The sequence below is a fragment of the Colius striatus genome, chromosome 20 (assembly GCF_028858725.1).
Source record: "Colius striatus isolate bColStr4 chromosome 20, bColStr4.1.hap1, whole genome shotgun sequence".
Taxonomy (NCBI): Eukaryota; Metazoa; Chordata; class Aves; order Coliiformes; family Coliidae; genus Colius; species Colius striatus.
Window position 1 is genome coordinate 7,419,705 of NC_084778.1, and position 21,399 is coordinate 7,441,103.

Genomic DNA, 21,399 nt, shown 5'->3' on the forward strand with positions numbered 1-21,399 from the left:
CTGACATGGAGTATATTTCTAAGCAATTATAGCAGGTGTTTAAAGGCATAAAGCTACAGAATTATATATCCATTTAGAGTCACAGACGTGGAAAATCTAAAAGGCTACCAGAAGGTTCCAACTCTCATAGCAGCCGAATACTGCTCCTCTTCCTCTGTAGACCACAGCAGCTACAGGACCAAATCCACAATCAATTTCAGCAATTCAAAAAACTACAAGATTAAGCAATGAGGTATAAATGTCATTTAAAAGTGAATGAAGAGTCTTCAAAGAAGGTGCAGCATATATATATATGCTACATAGTTCAGAAAAATATTATGACTTAAAACAGTATTTTAATTCAGATCTAGCAATCCTTTTTAATTAAGTTGCATGCAATAATTGGGATTGCATGAAGACATTTTTTAAAAGAGAGTCTAATATGGGTGGGAGGTGTCTATGAGAAATAAAGTACTTTATGAAAGTGAAGTGCCTTGCATGTGTTAAGTTCTATTCAGATCTTACAAAAAACTTTTACATGAAACCTATCCACAACAGAGAATTGGTGGAGGAAATTCAGGGAGAGTCGACTTGCCAATATAACACATAACTTTACAGAACAATTGCTGGTTATCAAAATTGCATAAGCCAAGACACAACACTAACTATAAATATGACTACCAGCTACACAACCCAAAAGAGTCCTGCCAAGCCCTCCTTCATGTTCTCTCTCACACAGACAAAGGCCTCAAAGCCATGGGACATCTGCCAGGGAAACAAATGAAGTTAAAAAACCAGAAGAACATGAACATGTACTAACCTAAACTTACATGTTCTTTCTTCCCAATTCCTCCCCCAACACCTCCCCCTACAAAGACAACGTCTCAGTTTACTGTACTCTTTTCTTCCTCCCAACCAGTCTTAACTCTTGGACCAGTGTTTTAAAGTTTCCCTACCTTTGAAAAAATAATGTTCAGTTCTTAAATGCTTTGCCAGATCTGGACCACACCCTGCCCTCTCCCAAAATCTTAGTTGTTTGTCTCCTATTGCACATAATCAATTATAGTACTTTCAGGTTTCTATTTTGCATGGTGGGAGCTGATCCAGGAAGGAGATTGTGCTTGTGTGAGCTTGTGTGTTTACACAAACATACACACACACATATACACACCTTTATAAAATTGTTTTGTTTCTATAGGACTTTAGGGGATTTTCCTGAAACTGAGTTTTTCATTTGTAAGCAGATAGCACTTGATAGAAAAAGTAGCTGAAAATTTTCCACTTACCAGGTCACGCTAAACACAAACTAGCAAAGGAAAAAGCAAAACCTCTGTCATTTTATCACCACAAGAACTGAGTATCAGTCATAAGCAATAACTACAGAAAAACGCACAGACACCCAGCAGATATCCTCAGTCCCATTGTACATTTCATTCTCCCCGTTCTTATTCCCGGATTCAGTGTCAACTCCAATGTTTGACAAAAAAGGGATACGGCAGATTGCCCACCAGCCGCATCATGTGCTGCCAAGTGAGAAATACAAGCTTGGAAACAGTCTCGAGATTCCAGCCAGGACAGCAAAGCTCGAAGCATCACACAAATGACATAGTTAAGCATGGTGGGGAGAGGCTGGAGGGGACATGGGAAGTTATTGCATGAAGTAACTCTGGAGGGCATGCAAAGGAGCTGTTTTCAGTACCCAGCAAGACAACTCAATCATTTAGGATTACCGAGAAATAACTGCAGTTTTCTTCCTTCTGATTCTTCTTCTTTTAACTAAGTCTAATTGCAATTTTCCCTTGAATCTGAATTTTCCAACAGATTTTTACTTTCCCGTGACTGTTCTGTATCTAATTTTTCTTTATTAGCTACTGCAGAGTAAGAGAGCAATCAGCTTTCAGAGCGTTCAGCAGAACAAGGATCACTCTGGGTCTGGTTCACAACTTGGGACTCCTGCAACATTTAAAAACAAAGTTTATATCCTATAAACAACAGGAATAATCTTGTTAATTTGTTCAGTAGCTAGCACAACAGTGTGAACATCACATGTAGACAAATACTCAATTTATCTTCAGTTTTTAGAAGACAGACATTTTATCAGTGTATCTGTTAACACTTTCCTTCAGAAAATATGTTTTGCCTGCCAGCAAACAAACAACAAAATACTGTGTCATATCTGTAAAATGGGAGAGAGAAATAATCAGGATTAGCTTCAGAGTGCTGTAATAAAATAACAATCAAATGCTGGAACACGTGGCTAATGCTTCAGTTCTGTGCTCACAATCTTGACTTCACTTTTGTTACTTCGCAATATCTACACACAGTCACATCACAAGGAGATTTTCTCAGGTTCTGTGATTTAACAACAACCAAAGAATTTTGGGGGTTATGAAATCAGCTTGCAGGGGTAGCTGGTGGAAAATAAGGCATCTTACACAGGCTAAAAAGCAAGTGAACTACGAGCTGCTAAGGGAAATCAAAGTGCAGGGCAGAGGTGGCATGTTCACCTCCTGAAGTCAAGGAGTACAACTGCAACTAACTTACCCCTTGGTTTAAATTACAACAAAAAAATTGCAAGATCCTCTTACCTTTTTATTTAACTTTACATTACAACTGCTAGGTAGGTCCTCTATATCAAATTCAGGGGCACAGATGAATAAACTTTAACCAAGACTGTAAGGGAGCACTTTTCAGTGAGGCTCCTGAGATTCTGAAAACATTTTTAGCAAGTTCCATAAACTATAGTTCTAATTAAGGATTAAATTTGGAGACTAAACAGCTCTTTATTTGAGGGCAGGGAGGCTTAAATCTTTTTGTATTAATGCTAAGCTATACCACCTGATATTTTTGCTATGACCAACCTATAAAACCTGTCAGCTTCACTCAGTTTACACAGGGCTCTAATTATGTTTAACTAGAATCTGAATGATCTAATTACTTAAAATCTTACAGCACAAACTACTAAGGACATCTGGTTGAGCAATTGGCAAAAGAGTTGGAGAAATAAAAGGACTGTTCTGTACCCTGTTTAGGACCCCTGCAAACAGCTCTCCCACCAGACAGGCTCATTTTTCCATCCCACCTGAAATTTCTGCCAACTGAAAGCAGCTCTGCAAGAACAAATCATCCACCAGTTCAAAGAGAACAGTCAGGTAAAGAAAAACTCTGAGTGAGTAAGATGATGGGTCTTTAAAGAAGTTTTTCAATTTGCTTTGTTCTCCATTGGGTAAAAATCCAGACAATTTTCTTGCATCTCTGGGACTCCTCCAACCAGTCTTCCAAAATTGAGAAACAGAGGATCAGCACAAGCACTAAGACTGATGTTAGCTTGGCTGCATCTGTTCCACCAGGAAGCTCCCACCCCTACAAACCCTGAAAGACTTCACAGTTTTTAACCATCATGATAACGTAAGGAAGCAGATTTTAGCAAAACCAGGGAATACTCCACTGGGGCACTGTGAAGTCATTCACTGAGAGCACCAAAGTTAAACTGGAAATAACCAGCAATATGAGCTGAAGGATCTCTTCTGGCCATGCAGCACTTCACTTAAATGGTTTCCATGAGGTCCATCTTGGTCAGTCTTTCCCTCAGCCTACTCATCTGCCAGGGTGGTATCATACTGCATACCTGAGCACTTTTCAAATAAAAGTGTGTCTGAAACATGGGAAACTGCTGTTGTGACCCATGTTGTGCAGACATGCTCCCACTTTCATCTCCTTTCCTTGAAACCACAGTGCACTGTACCCAACAGATTAACCTGACATGGTCCAAGAAGAAATAAAAACCTGAAAGTTCTGGTTAAAAACCCAGTTGAAGCTGCCGTTTTCTCTTTCCCTTAGCAAACAGATGGAAACTAGCAATAACCATCTGTGTAAAGCAACAATAATTGCAGAGCAGAATAATTCCACAAAAATACACTAACAAGGTCAGTTAAGCATTTCTCTAATTGTCTATTGCCTATGACTTTTTCCAAAGATTTCAGATGAAAAATGAACTCAAAACTTATGAAAGATCCTTTGGCACCTTTGACAGCAGAACGGCTCAACAGTTCGATTCTGTATTCTGGGGAAATTTGGGAACATGGTTCTGTTTTCCCACATTTCCTTCCCCAGCATGTGGATGTGTTCCTCATTCCTCTTGATCTGCTAGGTAGAAATCCAGCTCTCATGCTCCATGAGAAAATTGATTATCCCTGAACAAGCTGTAAACTATTCCTGTACATGCAATGCAGCGAATGTTTCAGAATCCTGCAAGATCAAAGCTACTCTATTAATAAACTTATATTTTTATATTCCTCACAGCTGAAAAATCCAATTAAAATATTACAGTGACCTTTTACCAGAGAACTAACTGCTGTCAGTGAGGATAAAGTATCAGAAGACATCCTAAGCAGGATTCCAGCAAAAACAGGATAGATACTGAAAGATACTATTACAGTTGTTTTACTCCAGTCACTGGGGTGGTAAAGGATGGCCTAATTCAATAGAAAGATCTGAGCAGCTTTTATTAGGTCTCAAAACTAGTGTAACTGACAGTTAAACAAACAAAGTGTCAGGCCTTAAGTCAGCATTTAGAAAGTAAATTTATAATGAAGAGCTGACAATCAAGAAACTGTACAAAGAGGCTGCTGCCAACTGTCAACTTTCCTTAAAAAAAAATCCCTACCTATAGAATGAAAATTTCTTACCACTGAAATTAACTTCACAATTTGTTGGTAAAATGATTATAGCAAATAAATAGGGCATAAAAACACTATGATGTATGACTGCATTTTGCCATGACATATCTCGAAGCAAAGATAAAAAGCAACAAATGCCCAAAGCCAATAGAAGTAGGTGGGTTCTTTTGAAACCAGACATGTCTGCTTGCTTCCATGTAATCTGTCTGTACAAAACCCAAGTTCACTTAGAAAACGAAAAATATTACATACATACTACACCACCTGAAATGAGGAGCTTCCACATTTGTTTATGTGTTCCAGAAGAAAGCCTCCAATACTGAATGCTGGCCCACCACCACCTTCCACCAGCACAGTGCACTCATGAGACTGGAGACACAAAAGTCTTTGGCACAGCACCAGCAGCCAGGCACAGAAATCACCTTTTACAGCAGCAGGAGAGACTGTACTGAATGACCAAGTAGCATAAAGAGTAACATTTTAGCCCTTGCAGTAATTTTAAGAGAGATGGCACATACAAGGGCTCTGGGCCATAGCGACCACTTTCCAAGATCCCGAAAACAATCTGAACTACTAAATTCTTGTTCTAATCCTAGTTAAAGTAGGTTTTCACAGTTCCAATTTTAGACTTCAAGTCCTATTTACAGGACAGAAAATCCCAGACAGTGACATTAATCAAGTTTTACTTAGCTTGGCACATTAAAGAACTAACTATTCTCAGAATATGCCAGGACATATCAGATGCTAACGGATTTCAATTTATTATCTAAAACAAGCTGATCACAGCATAGTGTCTGTGCTGTTTTAGTCATTCATGTCATGTTTGACATACCACCCCAAGAAAAAAACAACAAAAAACACAGTTCTGCTCTCATGAGTTGATGGCTTGTAGCACAGCAAAGGTCTCAAAGACAGAAACGGCTATTGGGATTTGCACAGAAGAAAGCAGATTTACAATACAAGTTTCCAATCATGGGACTGACCAAAGCTCTGCAGGCACATATACAAAGAGTCTGAAACTAGCTCCTCCTCACAGGCATGGAAACAGCAAACAATGATCTTTATGTAAAACTGAGAGCATAGTTTTTTTAAGACAATTTCATTTTATTTCAATCCTGATCTAAAACAGGAGAATAATCCCAGTCCTGCAGAGGTTAAGGACCATCAGCAACACAGATGGCATCCAGAGTCTCCCAGGATCAAGACTCACACTTGGAAAAGCTTTCTTCAGTAGGAAAGTATGCAAAATAGATTCTCACAGTCTGATTCTTCCCTCCTTACTGCCTTCTTCACTATGCACCTAACACATCCAGTGAAGCAAGAGCACAGCAGCCCCATGAGTTTAACCCTACAAAGCAGCAAGTATTGACTCACTTTGCAAAGGAATGAAAAAAAGATATTGAGTTCAAGCAGTAATTATGAGTATAAAACAGGTTTGCTTGAGAAAACAGGCAGGGTGTTGTGAACAGCAACGGAGAGATGAGCTGAAGACACAATATTATCAAGCTGCCCTTTCCCAACATCCGAAGAATTTCAATAGCAAAACTCCATGCCAAAGAAAACGTGCAGAAACCTATAAGCAAAAGAAAACAAGAGCCTCTGAAAGAGACAGGATAGAGCTGGAAGAAGGGAAGGGAGGAGTAACTAGTGCATTCACAACTTTTTTCCTTTTCTAAATATATGAAACATTTCTTGCACTCACACAAAAAAAACTAAGGTTACAATTGTGTAAGCGACTCTGCAGAGAGGTCTCTCCACTGAAAATCAATTGCAAGACTACTGGCTCCTTGTTTTTAAATGTTTAATATTATCCTATCTCCACAACTGATATTAGAAAAGCTGCTCACATTAGACATACAAAAGTTGAGTACTATCAATATTCACACACACAGAAGTTGCAACAGAAAAAACACATTTGTAGTTTGCTGATGAACATTATCATATTTCAGATCATAAAGGGTACATTTTATTCATGCCTGAAAATGAAGTAAACATCTTTCAGTGATAACACGATACAAATTTACTTTGACACGCACATGCAGTAAAACGTGTAAATACCCAATAAAAATTAAATGAAAAATAATTACAGGCAAAACACAAGTATACATTTTATTGAGCTACTCTGACACTTGTATTTCATATCAATGAAAAAACAAGAAAAAGAAGTTGGTTAGAAACATGAGATAAAGGAAGAAACTGAGAAGTCACTGGACAAGTACAGATTCACCTCTTCACAACTTAACCATGGGCCAGGTTCCTACTCAAGCTCAGTCAGAAGACCATGACCACGCATGTGTTAAAAATTAAGCACATGCGATAATGCTTATTGGGTCAGGGCCTTTGTGTTGTGCTAAATAGGGATAAAGCTCGTTCACCTTTGCAAAGTTCACTGAGCTGGGCACACGAGACCTACTCACGGCAGCAGCGAGCAGGAGCTCAGCAGCAGAGCACAGCTGCTCTCCAGCACACCTCATCGCTATTCAGGGCGCCAACACATGCGAAATGAGCAGGCAATCAATACTTCTGATGGCACAAGCAGACATCTAAATCATAACCTCTAACCCTGCTGACAGTCTTAGCAGGCTATCAATACAAAACCTGAACAATTTGGATAAAAGATAAAAGTTGCTGTATGAAAGTTTCAAGCTACCCCATCCGATGTCTTTGGTGAATACGGAATTTCAGCCTTCAGACATGAGTCTAACAGCTTACACGAAAACTGCTCTGAACATATCCCTCTCCTTTGTCATTCAGGGGGATCACATGCTCATATTTACAGTTCCTGTAGCCAGAACATGGCTTGGGTAAAAGCCCTGCTAGCAACCCAGGATTCTACTTCACCTGTGCTGGTGGAGGCCCACCTCTTTCTCTCTGAAGCAGGGAGCTGTTTAAAACCTACAGCTGCAGCTAGCTGAGGACTGCAGTTTTAAACGCTGCAACCACAAACTGTTGAATATTAAAGTCAACATTCATATCACTGAGTGCCTATAGTGTAAATTTTAAGCAGCCTTTAACATACAGAGAAATCTGAAGGGAACCTTGATAAATGGCATCTTTTGCCTTCAAACAGTATACCAAAGAGCATGGAGGTATGTTTTAAAGTAAGAGTGTGTGCATGAATGAGTAACTCTGGATTATAACTTTGTAATCATTTGCAGGAAACATTTTCTCCTAGCGATTTGGTAGCAATCATCAACAACATTCTTTTAGGACACCCAGCTACACAGTTCTTTTTCCACATTAATTTCTACAGACATTGTTTCCAGCAACAAGCTTGAAAAGCAGGCCAGGAACAGGCGTGCATCAACTCCCAGCAGCAAGACTGAAAGCTCCCAACTTAATTCAAAGTCACTTCTAACACTCAAAATGTATTCAAACCAATTAAAAGCTTTGTATTGTTACTACCAGACCACCTAAGCACTATTGCCCAAAGTTAAGTATTCACAGCATATAGATTTTTCATGGGCTGACGCTTACCATCCCAGTACAAGAAATCTTTTGCTTTCCTTAAAATAGTGGATCAGGAACACCATGCAACCTCAAATACCTAGCAGAGACACCAGAGAGCCCAGAAGGACTCAGCCCATCAACCTTTTAACAGCAGTGTAATTTCTACAGGAATAAGCCATAGTTTACATGCAAAACACACAAACTTTTTGCATTTAAGATATACACTGTCTTTTTTTTTTTTAAACTGAAGTTAGAAGCTACCAAATTGCCTTTTAAGTGAGAAGAATGAGAATGTTTCTGCTGTTTCTAATATCTGAAAACACCATCCAAGTGGCTAAAAAGCTAACAGGAGCACGAGCCATATTTGTCACAAGGCCACATCAAAAATCTGGCAGTGTACTCTGAAGTCATACCATCATCCTGGTATCTCATCTACAAATCTTCACAGCTTGGTGGTAAACCCCAGGCTATCCTTTTATATGGTCAGCAAATGCAGGTGAGCTGGATTTGATTGCAAGACTACAGCCAGGCATTTCTTGGGAGACCCTCCGTACTACCCAGCTGCACTGCTGAATATTTATATAAATTCTAAAATAAGCTCTCCTCCCAACTGCACTGCAATAAGTTTCATTTCCAAGTCCTAAGCTTAAGCTCACTCCTTAACTCCTTTAACTCCTGAACTTTCTTCACCACCTCCCTCTATCCCATCCAGTCCTTTAAATAGTGTCATTTCCCCGACTCCATTTATGTTATTTTACTTCCCTGCAATGTCACTGTCCTCAGCTTGTCACATATGAGCCACAAACTGAAGCCAACTTTTCTCAGCAAGGAAAGATCTCTACAATGTAGGCAGTAGAAGTGATTCAGGTTCCTTGTATACATACTCCCCAAACCCATAAAAGCAATACCACAGCTCAGGAGCACAGTGCAGCAGCACAGGACCATCCAATTGCTATAGCTGAAGGGATACTATAAAACATTAGCAGGAATTAGAACACAGTTTGGTCTCATCTGCATACTGGTGTGCAATGAATGTCTAGGTTCACCTGACAATAAGCCAAATGCAAGATCACTGGGTTCAGCAAAATGAAGGGTTTGGCTCCACTGTGAAATTAGTCTAGTCATTTACCAATACTTTATCCTAAATGTTACATATCTTTCACAGAAACCTCATACTGGCACTGCCAGATGCTGTTATGCCCAAGCTCGCTTATTCACTAAGGTACCTTTCCACACAAAAGATGAGAACAACAGAATCTGCTCAGCTCTGATGTATGAACTCCTGAAAAAGCCTCAGAGACAGTCATGGCCTACATCCTTACGTGCCTTAAAAAGCTTGCAGCAGAAATACAAAGATGTTGGGGAATTTAAAGCATCTAAATACAGCAGCTTAAATACCTTTGTGCATCTGCTTCAGAGCTTTTAAAGAAAGGGTAATTTTTACATCTGTTTTCCCAGAGTAAATCACTGTGGGTCCATGGACCTGACCAGGAGGCAGACAGGTACCTCCCCTCCCTCCACCCCGTAACATAGCAGCGCAACTTCAGACCCCACAGAAACTTCCTTATTACCCCAACTGTTGTCAAAGGCATTAAATTACTGCAAGGCAAGGAAGCAAGTAAACTGCCAGTAAGGTGAAAAGCTATTAGACAACATTAGTCTGAAAGGCTCCAACTCAAACCTACTGTAACACATCAGCACAGAGCTGTTGGGCCACCTCCCAGCTCTAGCATCTTCATACTGAAAAATAGATTTATTCATGCTAAATACTTAACCCTGCTAAGTCTCAAGAGAGACTAAGTAACAGCATAGTAAGAACTGCTGCATCTTTCCACAGTCAAAAGGGGAGCACAATCGGGAGACCATGGTGAGTCCAGCACAAATTCTTTACTGCCTACTGCTTTCCCAGAGATGCAAGTACTATTCTTCAACAGGGAAGATCACTGTTACATCCATCAACCCACACCAAACATCTGCATGCTTTCTTATTAATTTGTTATAAAAACTTAACATTCAGCTATCTGTCTGGATTTCCACATTTGTCACAGCCCAAGCAATGCAATATTCTGTATTTTCTTCATTATAACTAACAATAAAGGCAGAAATTACTAACTTACTTGCATTGTCACGCCAGAGACAACAAAAACAAGCTGAGAACATGTCACAAAGCAAGTATGATTTAGCATTACTAATTTAAGGACAATTCTGCTCATGAGGTCTAACTTCCTCACCTTTCCTGGTCAATTCAACACCACTTACAAACTCCTGTGTGAGCTACTCTTGTACAAATCTCTTCACCTTAAGACTCCCTCCCTGTCTTCTGCTAAATATTCCATTTCAGCTTTCTCCGTCAACCTTCCTCCCTACACTTTTTGTCCAATGCTGGAACACTGTCACTGTATTCTCAATTCAGAAAACATTGCATATTCCACACCTTGCCCATAAAGTGCAGGGGCAACAACTGAGTAGAAAGATAAAGAATAAAATGTAAATAACACATGCGAGAGAAACTTGAATATACAAGGTGGGAACTTTCAGTCCTGTGTTTGTAAAAAAGACCACAAGTCAATGAGCACTGCCTGTTTGCTGTCTTAAAAAATACTAACCATCCATATGTGCCTGTTCTCTGACCAATAAATAAACTGCCTTTATTTGCAGCCTCACTGCGATCAAGCTGAAACTTTGGATTATGCATTTTTCTACATCCACTCTTTGCATTACAAATCAGCTTGTAAATAAAGAAGAATTGTTCACTGGAATTTTAGACTGCATATAATTTTCTATAGCAAGTGTTTCACACTCATTACTTGATATTGTCATACACAGACAAGTAGCTCAATTTTATTTTTTAAAACAAAATCCCAACCACTACCATATTCCAAACCCTTACTATTGCATTTCTTAATGCATTATCCAATCAACCACAACCTTGGCATAAAAGCAGAGCGACTGAAACACGCACTAATTGGACTCGATGATCTTTGAGGTCCCTTCCAACCCCTACCATTCTGTGATTCTGTAATTCTGCCATGTTTCAAATGGGCATTATTTCACCTGAGGAACAGGAAACAGAGCTAGAAAAGCTTTCAAAAAATTCTTTCCAGGTAACAGAACTCAAGGAATAGGATTCAAAGAATCCTAGGAAAGAGACATTCTTAAGCCAAAAGTACAACAAGGACCTTTCTTTTAGCATTTCACATGTGTTGAGTGTCCAGGAACATAACTCTGACCATCACAAGAAGCCACAGCCTTCCTGCTGCAGGGATGCAATGACAGCTATCAGAGTGCATCGGCAGCAGTGCGCTGGCTTTTACATCCCTCTCAGTGCCCTGTGTTGCACCTTCCTGCAGAACCACCAAGCTGCTCTCACTACACATCTCTGATCAGGTGGGGGGAGCAGAAAGATACTTACAGTAGCAAGAGACTCTCTTCTTGATGCACTTTTAATTACCATTATAAATAGTAAAGCACTGTCTTCTTTTAGGACAGAAGCTACAAGTTCTACAGTGACCTGCACAGATCAAACACCAAGATGTGATGAAGCACGTTAACTCCTTCACTTAAAGCAAAGCAGCCTGTGCTCTGGCACAATAAGATCCAACTGAAAGATGCCAACAACTCCACCTGTTTCCAATTCAATAACAGACGTGTTTCAGTATTTAAAAGCTACTCATTGCTACTTAGTTCTTCCAGATTTTGTTATAATTTTTTTAATGTTATAAGATCAACCTTAACCAATTAGTCACAGTATGTATACGACTAACACTCCATCCTTACTTTAATCATATATGATGCAATACCAGGATGAGATTTTAAAAAACAGGAACATGTGGGCAAGATTTGCCTTTAGCTTTTTATTCCCCAGCCCCACAGTAACAAGTTATGTCAATCTGCTCAAAAGCAGTAAGAAACTGTACTTCTTACCAGTATGTGTTCCTGTCCTAAAAAACTATGATGACCTTTTAAAACTTGTGTTTACTGTGAAAATACTTCAACAGACAGTCTGTTAGGTTTTCAAATAGCATTAACTTCTTCCATTCATCCTGAAGATCCAGCTTACACCTGAGACTCAAACTAGACTTAGTCAAGCAACACTTGTGGTCAAAAAGACACAGCAGGACCAACCCTGTTCTCTGAAATGAATACATAGACACACATATTCAGAAACATCAAGCAGGACTTAAAGAGGGCTGCAGGCAGTACCCAGAGGAATGTGACATCCATTCTCCTGCTCTTAGCAGAGGTGTGGTGACACCAAAAACTACATACTCCAAAGAGGACCATGTAACAGCAGGTAACCTTCATGCTGCCACACACTGAGGTGACTCAGATCACACATCTGCCTCCCAACATGAGATGCAGCTTTAACTCAAGAACAACAGCATTTTTCCAGTGATTTAATTTGCTTGTATTGCCACAATATTCACCATCTGGAGGGTCTCATTTTCGCTACACACTGTGATTCCCTTGCCATCAGGTATCAAACGTGGGCCCACCTTCAGCCACGCAGCAAACTGATGCAGAAATGCCATGCTAATTCCATCGTTTCTTTAGGAAATGTAACTAACCTTTACTAGAGAAAAGGGTTAAGTGCTCAGCTGCACGCCTTTCAGATACAGTCTCAAGTGAAGAGCCACCTTTGATACCTGTAGGAAACTGCCATTTTTTGCATCTCATATTCCATTTGTGAACAGACCTTTTTGTTCTTTAGTCCAGGTTCTGAATTATTTAATCCTGCCTCTAACTCTTGAAACCTCTCTTTCCATAAACAAGGGGTTATTTAGTGAAAGGAAATAAATAATTAAGAAAGTCAGACCCTAAAGTGTTCATGACTGTGCTTTTAATTAATATTGATACAATCTTGAGAAATCTGATGCTTAATACTACAAGGCAGGTCGAAGCTCATCAACAGTTAAACGTCTCCTTCTAACAGCAGGCAGAAGAGGAAGTTGCGAGCAGATAGGGTGCGTGTTGCTCTGCTGCCAGTGATATGGGAATAGACAGTCTCAATTCTTATGCAACTTTTGTAATAATACCTATTACAACTTTGTTATTCAGAAAAATAATTGCTTCAAAGCCATCTAGATCCAGAGTTACAAGAGCTGGAGATTACAAGGCACAGCTGGAATTGCATTAAGCATAAACTCTTCAGATTTTGCCCTGGGACAGAGTAATGGAAGTGCAGACAAAAGCATTTCTAATTTCTGTAACTCTACACTCAAAACACACTTGTACAAATGAATGACAGGAGAGAGAGGGAGGCATGGCCAGCTCTGTAAGACTGAACTTCATAGTAACGATAGTTTTTATAGCATATTGCTTCATCTGCAAGTGGGAGTAAAGATTACACTAGCTCTTCATGGAGCTGGGTAGATTGGAAAAGGAAAAGAAACTCTTTTGAAACAAATTAACTACTCTGCATATGGGTATAGGTACTCTCTACCTCTCTGGTCACTCGAGGACTCTCCACAGACTGCGCTCAAAGTGAATAATCTTGGCATTGCATACAAATTGCCAGGTGAACCCACTGAAAGGTGAAAAGCCTCAATCCGCAACAGGGATAAATAATCACAAGCCCTCAAAAGTAGGTAATGAATATTGTTCAAACAACTTTAGGCTAGAGTTACCAGAACGCTTCAAAGGAGAACCTACAAGCTGTCTGAGTCAGACTGTCACGTTTAGTCTGCAAAAACAAGATTAAGGTTTGTACAGCGATACTCCACAACAGGTTTTATGGTATGCACACAAATTAAATTATGATAAAAGTGAGCTATTTTTTACTAAAAACAGAAGAGAACAATCTATCAAAACGCCATTTGGCTGCGTTCATTACATTTCAGAATTTAATTTACATGATAGATACTTTAGCATAATATGTTTTAATCAATAAGCATTTCTGAAGGCTTTATTTTCATAGGAAGTATTTAAGACTTCTTTGCCGTTAAATGTAACACCACAGCAGTGACGTTCGGAGTGTTTATTTTCCTACGCTAAGCAAGTACAACTACACATACACAGAGGCAAAAGCAAGAGCCCACAATTAAAGATGTCAGACCTCGTTTAACTACATCTTAATTTAATCCATTTTATTTTATACAATTCTACATCTGGATCTCATTTTCTGTATTCCTGTAGGTATTCTGGGTCACTATTAAGAACTCTTTCAAGTTAGCAAAGTTCAGCCAAGTCTACCTTAATCCAAAGCCTTTAAAAGAAACAATAAAACACGAAAGGAGGGGGAAGGAATGAAAAGCCTAAAACAAAACGCTACTTTACCCCACCTCCTAATGCACCTGAAAGTCAGAAGGGACCAGCCTCCTACTACAGACCCTATGTAGCACTTCCCGTTTCGGGGGTTGCCGGGGTTGGTCGGTTTTAGTTTTTTTTAGCATCCCTCCCGCTTGCTCGCCCCTCTGCAAGCCCCGATGAGGGGAGGGCGGCGGGCGCCGGGTCCCGCTCCCCGGCCCCCCCGCCAGCATCCCCTCACCTCCAACGGGGCCGCGGCACTGCCTACCATCAACGCACCATGCCTCCGCCTGCCGCAGGGCTCCGGCCGGGCACCACCGCGCCCGCCTCGGAGGGGGCCAGGGTGGGCAGCCAGCGGCTTTCGAGCCAATTTATTTAAACGGGAGGCAGCTGAGGGCTCGAAGAGGCAGGGCAGCGCCTTCCTGCGCCAATCAACGGGGAGAAACACGCATGTTGCAATCCCATTCAGCGGCGGGAGTAGCACCAATTCATCGCTTGACAACCTTCCCCCCCTCCACCCGCCCTGGCCTTATCTATACCCAAGCAATTACATTAAATAGTGGATCTGCAATTTCCTCGGGGCACGCACCCAAAGGGTGAAGGGAAGCTGGTTTGCGAGGACTTTCCCTCGGAGAAAACAGGACTTCAAGGCTGTTATGAGCCAGCACAGTAAAGCATCAATATTCCACTCATCTGTCAGATCCTGGACAGCAGGAGAGGCTGGAGAGCCCGTGAATTATGTAAGCGAGCCCTCCTGCCGCCGCCGCGGGGAGATGCCCCGCCGCTGCCGGCCATGGCCCGCCGGGCGGGACGTCCCCGTGTCCTGCCGGCCCCTCACCGGCGGAAGCCACCCCGGCTGGCGCTGGCGCTGCCCTTGCCCTCCCGCACACCCCCCCCGCACAACCGCGCCACCCCTCCGGGGCCGGACCGGGCGAGGCCGGCGCTCGCCCCAGGCCGCCCCGCGGGACCCCGCCGCGTCTCCATCCCTCGCTTCCCGCCCCTCCTCCGCCCCGTGCCACCGGCGGCTCCCTCCCGCCCGCTTCCTCCCCGGTGTGGTGCCAGCGGGCCGCGGCGCTCGCAGGGCGGCGGGAGCGCGGCGGGCCGGAGCCCCCTGCCCGGCGGCGACGGGGAGGCGGGGGGCCGGCACCCCGCGGCGAGGCGAGGCGGCGGCGGCGGCCGGGCAGCGGCGGGGGAGCGCCCGCCTGGCCGGCACCACAGCGCCCCCAGCCCCCGCCGCTCCGCGCCTGCACGCCGAGCCCGGCCGGCTGCCTGCGCCCCCACACAAAGTCCCAGCACTCGGTAAACTTTCCCCGGCTCCCGGGGAGAAAAGGCGGCGGGGAAGCGGCGGCGGGAAGGAGCAGGCGGCGGGGAGGGAGGCAGGCAGAGCGGGAGAGAGGAGCAACCGCCGGCAGCGCCGCCGCCGCCCGCCGCCCCGCGCGGCCCCGGCTGCCGGGGGGGAACGGGAAGCGGGGAAGAGAGCAGCCCGGGACGGAGCGGGCGAAGCGGTGGCGGCCCCGGCAGCGCCGGCTCCGGCGCCATCTTGGGCTGATCGATGAATTGAACAAAGAGGATCAATTTCCGATGGGGCCGGTGATCAATGGCGGGGAGGGGGGGGGGGCGGAGGGAGCGGAGCGCCGCGGCCGGGCGGAGCGGGGGGTTCCCTTTAGGCGGCGCGGGCCGGCAGCGGGAGGAGGAGGGGGAGGCCGGGCCCGAGGGAAGGCGGAGAAGGGAAGAGGGGGGGGGGTCCGGCGGCGCGGCCCGGCCGGTGCGGCGAGCGGGGGAGCCTGACCTGCAGCTGCTGTAAATCAAAGCGCTTCCAATATTGAAACATCGATCCCACATTGGCCGCCATCTTGAGACATATTGAGACAGAGTGAGCGGCTGATAGAGAGAGAGGGGCTGGAGTTCAGGAGCCGGGAGGGAGGGGGAGGGAGGGAGGGAGGGAGGGAGCCGGGAGGGGGGAGGAGGGGCGGGGGGGCAAGGGGGAGGGAGGCGGGCAGGGAGCGCCCAAATCCCGGCCTGGAGCCCGCGCCCGCCCGGAACACGGACTCAGCCCGTGCGCTCGCGGGGCGGGGAGGGGGCGCCGCGCCCGCGCGCTGACAGGTCGGCCGCCCCCCAGCGCCTCGCACACACACACACGGCGTGCGCCGGCCCGGGGGCGGGGGAGGGGGGCACGGCGCGGCAGGGACCCGCGTCACGGCCGGGCAGCGCGGGGGCGGCGGGGCGGGCGGGGCGGGGAGGGGGTGGCTCTGCGGAGCACCGCGGGGGGCGGCCGGGCAGCGCGGGGGCGGAAAACGGGAGCGGGGGGAACGACGATGCACAGTGTCCGCGGAGCCCCCGGCACCGTGCGCGGATCCCCCGCGGGTGCGGGGGGATGGCGAGCAAATGGTTCCCGACCACGCCGGGAAGGTTGTCGGCCCTCTCGGAGAGCCTGCGGTCTAAAATTAGATAAGTGGAGAGAGTTTAGGGGAAACAACAATGAAAAAGTGCATTCAAGGCAGCCTGATTCACTGTGTCCGGGGCGGTACAAATACGGCTTTAAAAGGGATTTATTGAAATGTAGACAGGCACTTACTCATCGGGGTAGTGCCACTGACCACTGCCTTGGAGGGAACGGCTCGCGTGAAGGTTGAAAATCAGATCCTGGCTCCACGCAGGATATCCATAGAAACGGAGATTAAAAGGATGAAATAACTTATTTTGTTCTAAACAATAATGTTGCTATAAATACGAACATTTTCCTTGTTCCCTTCCTGAAAAGCACATTTTACCAGGCTCATCTCTTAACAAAACAAACCAACGTTCACAAACACTCTGCAAATACCTTGCCCCCCCCTCCTCAAGAAAGCATTTCGTATTTCCTTACTGGGAAATGGACAGAAACACAGTCTGCACCTGTCCCCTTTGAAATCGATAAGCTGCATGGTATTTTTTTCCAAATGCAGCTTTCCTTGTTTTGCACTTCATCTGTTAAAAGAAAATATATCTTCTTCTGGGTGAGTGACTTGTAGATATTTTTCTTCCCTCAAATTGTAGTTGATCATCAAGTGAATTTAGTGCTCACTCAAGTCAGTGGGGTTGACTACTTGAAAATGGCTCTATCTTTTAAGAAGTTACAGCAAGAGACAGCAGCAGAGCAATTGCTACAGATTATTTCCCAATCTGCTGCCATCGTTGTTTGGAGGAGCACTATTATTTCAGCCTCCATTTCCACTTTTTGCTGAGGCTGCTGCTTACAAAGATACTAATTGCGATGGCGGGTTTTATGTTAATGGGTTCCACATAATGATCAGCCCAACAGCTACAGACCTTCAGATAGTTAGTTGGCTGTACTGGGAATAAAACTAATGGCATTTAGGTAGGAAAATGTCAGGCCTTCACCTGGTGAACTAGATTTGGGCACTCAACGAGACTGAAATCCACACGCCTCCACATCATGGCTCATGCAGCAGTGGTGGGGCTGGCCCCAGGGATGCCTTTTGAAAAGGAAGCCTCCTTCCCTCCAGAAGTGCCATGATTTGAGGGAGGACGGCTCTTTCCTGGGATGGTGGCTGTGTGTCTGTGGCTGAGGTGATGGTGGGGTGGACTGGGGTGCGTAGCCGGGGTCCTCCCTGCTCCGGCGAGTGGGTGTCGGGTGCTGCTGAGCGACAGCCGTCTGCGGGGATGGAGCTGCGCGAGCCTCCAAATTCTGACTAACAACGTAACCGGTTTGGTAGCTCTAAAATAGGATTTTAATCCTGGGAAGCATCATTTCACATTCCAGTGATCTAATCAAAATCCTTTCCTCTAATCTCCCCATGGTCCCCCCTTTCTAGATGAAAGAGGCTGGAGTTCCTGTCTTCACCCTTTCTCCGCTGCCTCCCTGTTCTACCAGTCTGTTCTGTGTCCAGGCAACTGCAAAAAGACATTTCAAAGACTCCTGCCGTGCCATGGAGATGTTTTCTCTTGTTAGTTTGGACTGCAGGTGTGTAAGCCTCAAGGATGAAGTATCGTGGTGCTGTTTTAGGTTCGGGGCATACAGTCATAGTACAATAAATCACATAGTAACACTGCACTTTGAACACACACGCACAGAAAAAGGAAAAGAAAAAAAGCATCTGACCTGAATCATTTCTCTGGAAACACATCTGGTTAAAATCCAAAGTTTTAAATTGAGTAATATTTTAAAATACATTTGGTAGGTATTAAATTACAGCGTTATATCTGGTAATATTTATGATACTAATGTGTTAAGCGGAGGTTTATATCTGTCAAGAAATATGAATGATTGTCATATGGGGTAACAAATGTATCCTGATAGAAATAATATTTTATGATATTTTTTACATTATTGTAGTCTTTTTTTGCATAAGTTCCATCTTGTCACGTTATTGCAAATTTGAAATAAAAGCTCTGTGGCTCTTTTAGCTATGTAATTCTGAATAAGTGTAAACAGTACAATGGATTTTAGGAAGATTGAGCTGAGAAGCCTCAACTCTGCCGGGAGACAAACGCCGAGCACCTATAGTTCCTCTTGTCTTCGTGCAGGATCAAGCCCCTTATTTGCCATTTTGTGTGGCAGCCAGCCCAAGGAAATCTTGCTTGACAGCTCTGTTTTCTCAAAGTGCTGTATTTCTTCAGGCTGGATTCTACAAAGATCCTGCAGGGTATAGAGCTCCTTGGAGCAAGAGATAATTTGCTTTGTCTTCCTACTGAAATGTACCTATGTAAGATGGAAGAAGGACCTTGGAAAAATTGGTGCACCTGGCAAGAAGATGGTTAGAATAAAGCTTCCTTGGATTGTTGTATTGAGAAATCAGTCTCATCTGTTCATTTGAGGGAGGTTTCCTTAAGGTTAGATTTGATCTGTGTAAATGCTAACTTCTTTCAACATGCACTAATAGAGTACTGAAAAAGTAAGTACAGTGAGTTTGAAGTTTAAATGTAAAATGATGGCAGTAACCAACAGTACCTGAGTACTGCTGCATCCAAAATACTTGTACAGATTTCTTTTTAGTTTTCTCCCAGGTACAGTCACACATCTTATTTTAGGAATTAGGCAAATATCTCATTAAAACTTTTTTCCTATTAATGTCACTGTGTCATAAAATGACACTAACACAGATATTTAATTAAGACATTTGCACATTGGGCTTTCAGTGACAGTTGGTCTTCTTATGCTTCACATTTCATCGTCCAGAGCACTGAAGGAAATGGACCTTTACTCCAAGGGTCCCAAACTTGTCAGAAACAATTCATTGTCAGAGCTGCTCCTCTGGGCAGCAGTCTGCATTCATTAAGATGTTTTGGACCATGAGTCCAATTTTAAGCACTGGACTTAGGCTTCTATGTGCCTTAGTGAATCTAGCTTATTTCCTTGGTCAGGACACTGAAAGATAAGGTACTGCTTCTCCCAGCGTGGCTGTAAGTTTGAGTCTCTTCTCTATGGATTCTTGTGGGTTTTTTCTTCTCTTTTTTACTTAAACTGACTGCCAAATTTCCATTAGTTCCCACAAAACAGTTCCTGTAGAGCCTTATGTATACCCCTGTCTGCTCCTTGTCCAGCCCATTCTCTCCTCACTTTCATGGCTCTCCTCTTTGCGTTTTCTGCAATTGCTTCTTGTCCCTGGCTGCCTGGCTCCGCATTCCTGTGGCCACTGAACAGGAGTGCCTCTTTCTAAAATCCCATTCCTCTCCACTGTGCAAGTGTCATTCTGCTCACTTTTAATCTGGATTTGATAGCAAAGCAAGTTGTGCTCCATCTATCCTTATTACACTGTGCACAGTGATACTCCATAGGAAATGGCAGAGAACATAAGCAGCCAAACAGACAGATAATTTATGCTGCTGGGAGATTTAGCCCAAATTAAGATCAAAACTCATATATGTCTTCCAAATCACAGATTTTTTTTTTCCCCCCTAATTATTGTCAATGACTCCAATTCTGCTTAATTTATATCTGTTGTAGTTGCCAGAGGTTTTACAGCATATAAATTGCTAGAGGATTTGGCCAGTGATGTGGACACAATGATGTGTACAAGCTCAGGAAACCCCCTGAGCAGAAAATGGTTAGAAGCTGGGAGAGTACTAAGCAGAAGTATTCAGTGTGCCTGCTCACTCTTTCCTAGTGTTTCACCTCCTGTTCACTGTCAGAAATAGGAGACTCAGCTGGGTGGACTCTTGTTCTCAACCCACGTGGCAATTCCCACATTCTCAGGTAATTTGTGAAAGTTTTAGCACAAAGCATGTAGGCAGTGGCATACACAATCTAAGCATGAGATGAGATCCTGTGACTACTGCGTAGCCACAGATACACACTGGTAGGTGGAAGAGAAGAAAGCAATTCTCATAGAGGGCAGGGAAAACAGCCACAATTAAAAGCAAAGCAAATTTGGGTGGTGTGGTTACTTGGTGTTTAGCTCTGAAGACGTTTGTAAGTTTCCAGCTTAACCCACAATAGGTCTTCTTTGAGGATTTGTGGATTAACCCATACCAACAAAACATGTGATGACACTGTAGTGGAATTCTCTGCCAAGTACAGCAGGAGCTACTCTAGACCCCAAAAACCCAAATATATCACTGTGCCTAAGAAATTGAGTCAGCCTTCCCAGACTGAATATATTTACAACGTTTCTGTCACTAGCTGCTTTTCCTACACTATATTCTATCCAGATGCATGGTCGTGTTTTGACCAACACAAGTAATAACAATACCCGTGGGCAATCAAAAGAATTAGAGAAGAAGAGGACCTATCAGATTATCTGCTCTCCGTAGCTGGCAGTGAATAACAGCTTTATACTAAATTTCTTTAAGTGTGTGGTTCACACCAGTTTTAATTTGTAAGCACTTGTCTTATTGTCCTTTATCCCATGTTCAGGAATGCTATCAGAGCTCTTGTTTTACTGCACGGGAGGCATGTGGAGTCCTTTTTTGGCTGGGCAGGGCTCATGCTCCCTCTAGCACTTTTCTCTCTGTCTTATGCTGTTCTGTTCATTTGGGTGTTTATCTTTGTCCTTTACAGGGGTTAGGAGACGTTAGTAGGTTATGTTCCTAGGCAAAATTCCCA

The 21,399-nt window shown here is 43.7% G+C and overlaps 1 protein-coding gene across 7 annotated transcripts in view; it reads right to left on the reverse strand.

Moving 5' to 3' along the window:
* The window catches only part of CUX1 (cut like homeobox 1), a 270,926-nt gene extending 254,658 nt beyond the window's left edge, over nt 1–16,268 (reverse strand). For all 7 annotated transcript variants that reach the window (XM_062012619.1, XM_062012617.1, XM_062012620.1 and 4 more), the window contains exon 1: nt 16,144–16,268. In XM_062012619.1, the coding sequence (XP_061868603.1) occupies nt 16,144–16,206 (63 nt within the window). In that variant the 5' untranslated portion in view covers nt 16,207–16,268. The remainder of the gene's footprint in view (nt 1–16,143) is intronic.
* Between the last annotated feature and the right edge of the window lie 5,131 nt (nt 16,269–21,399).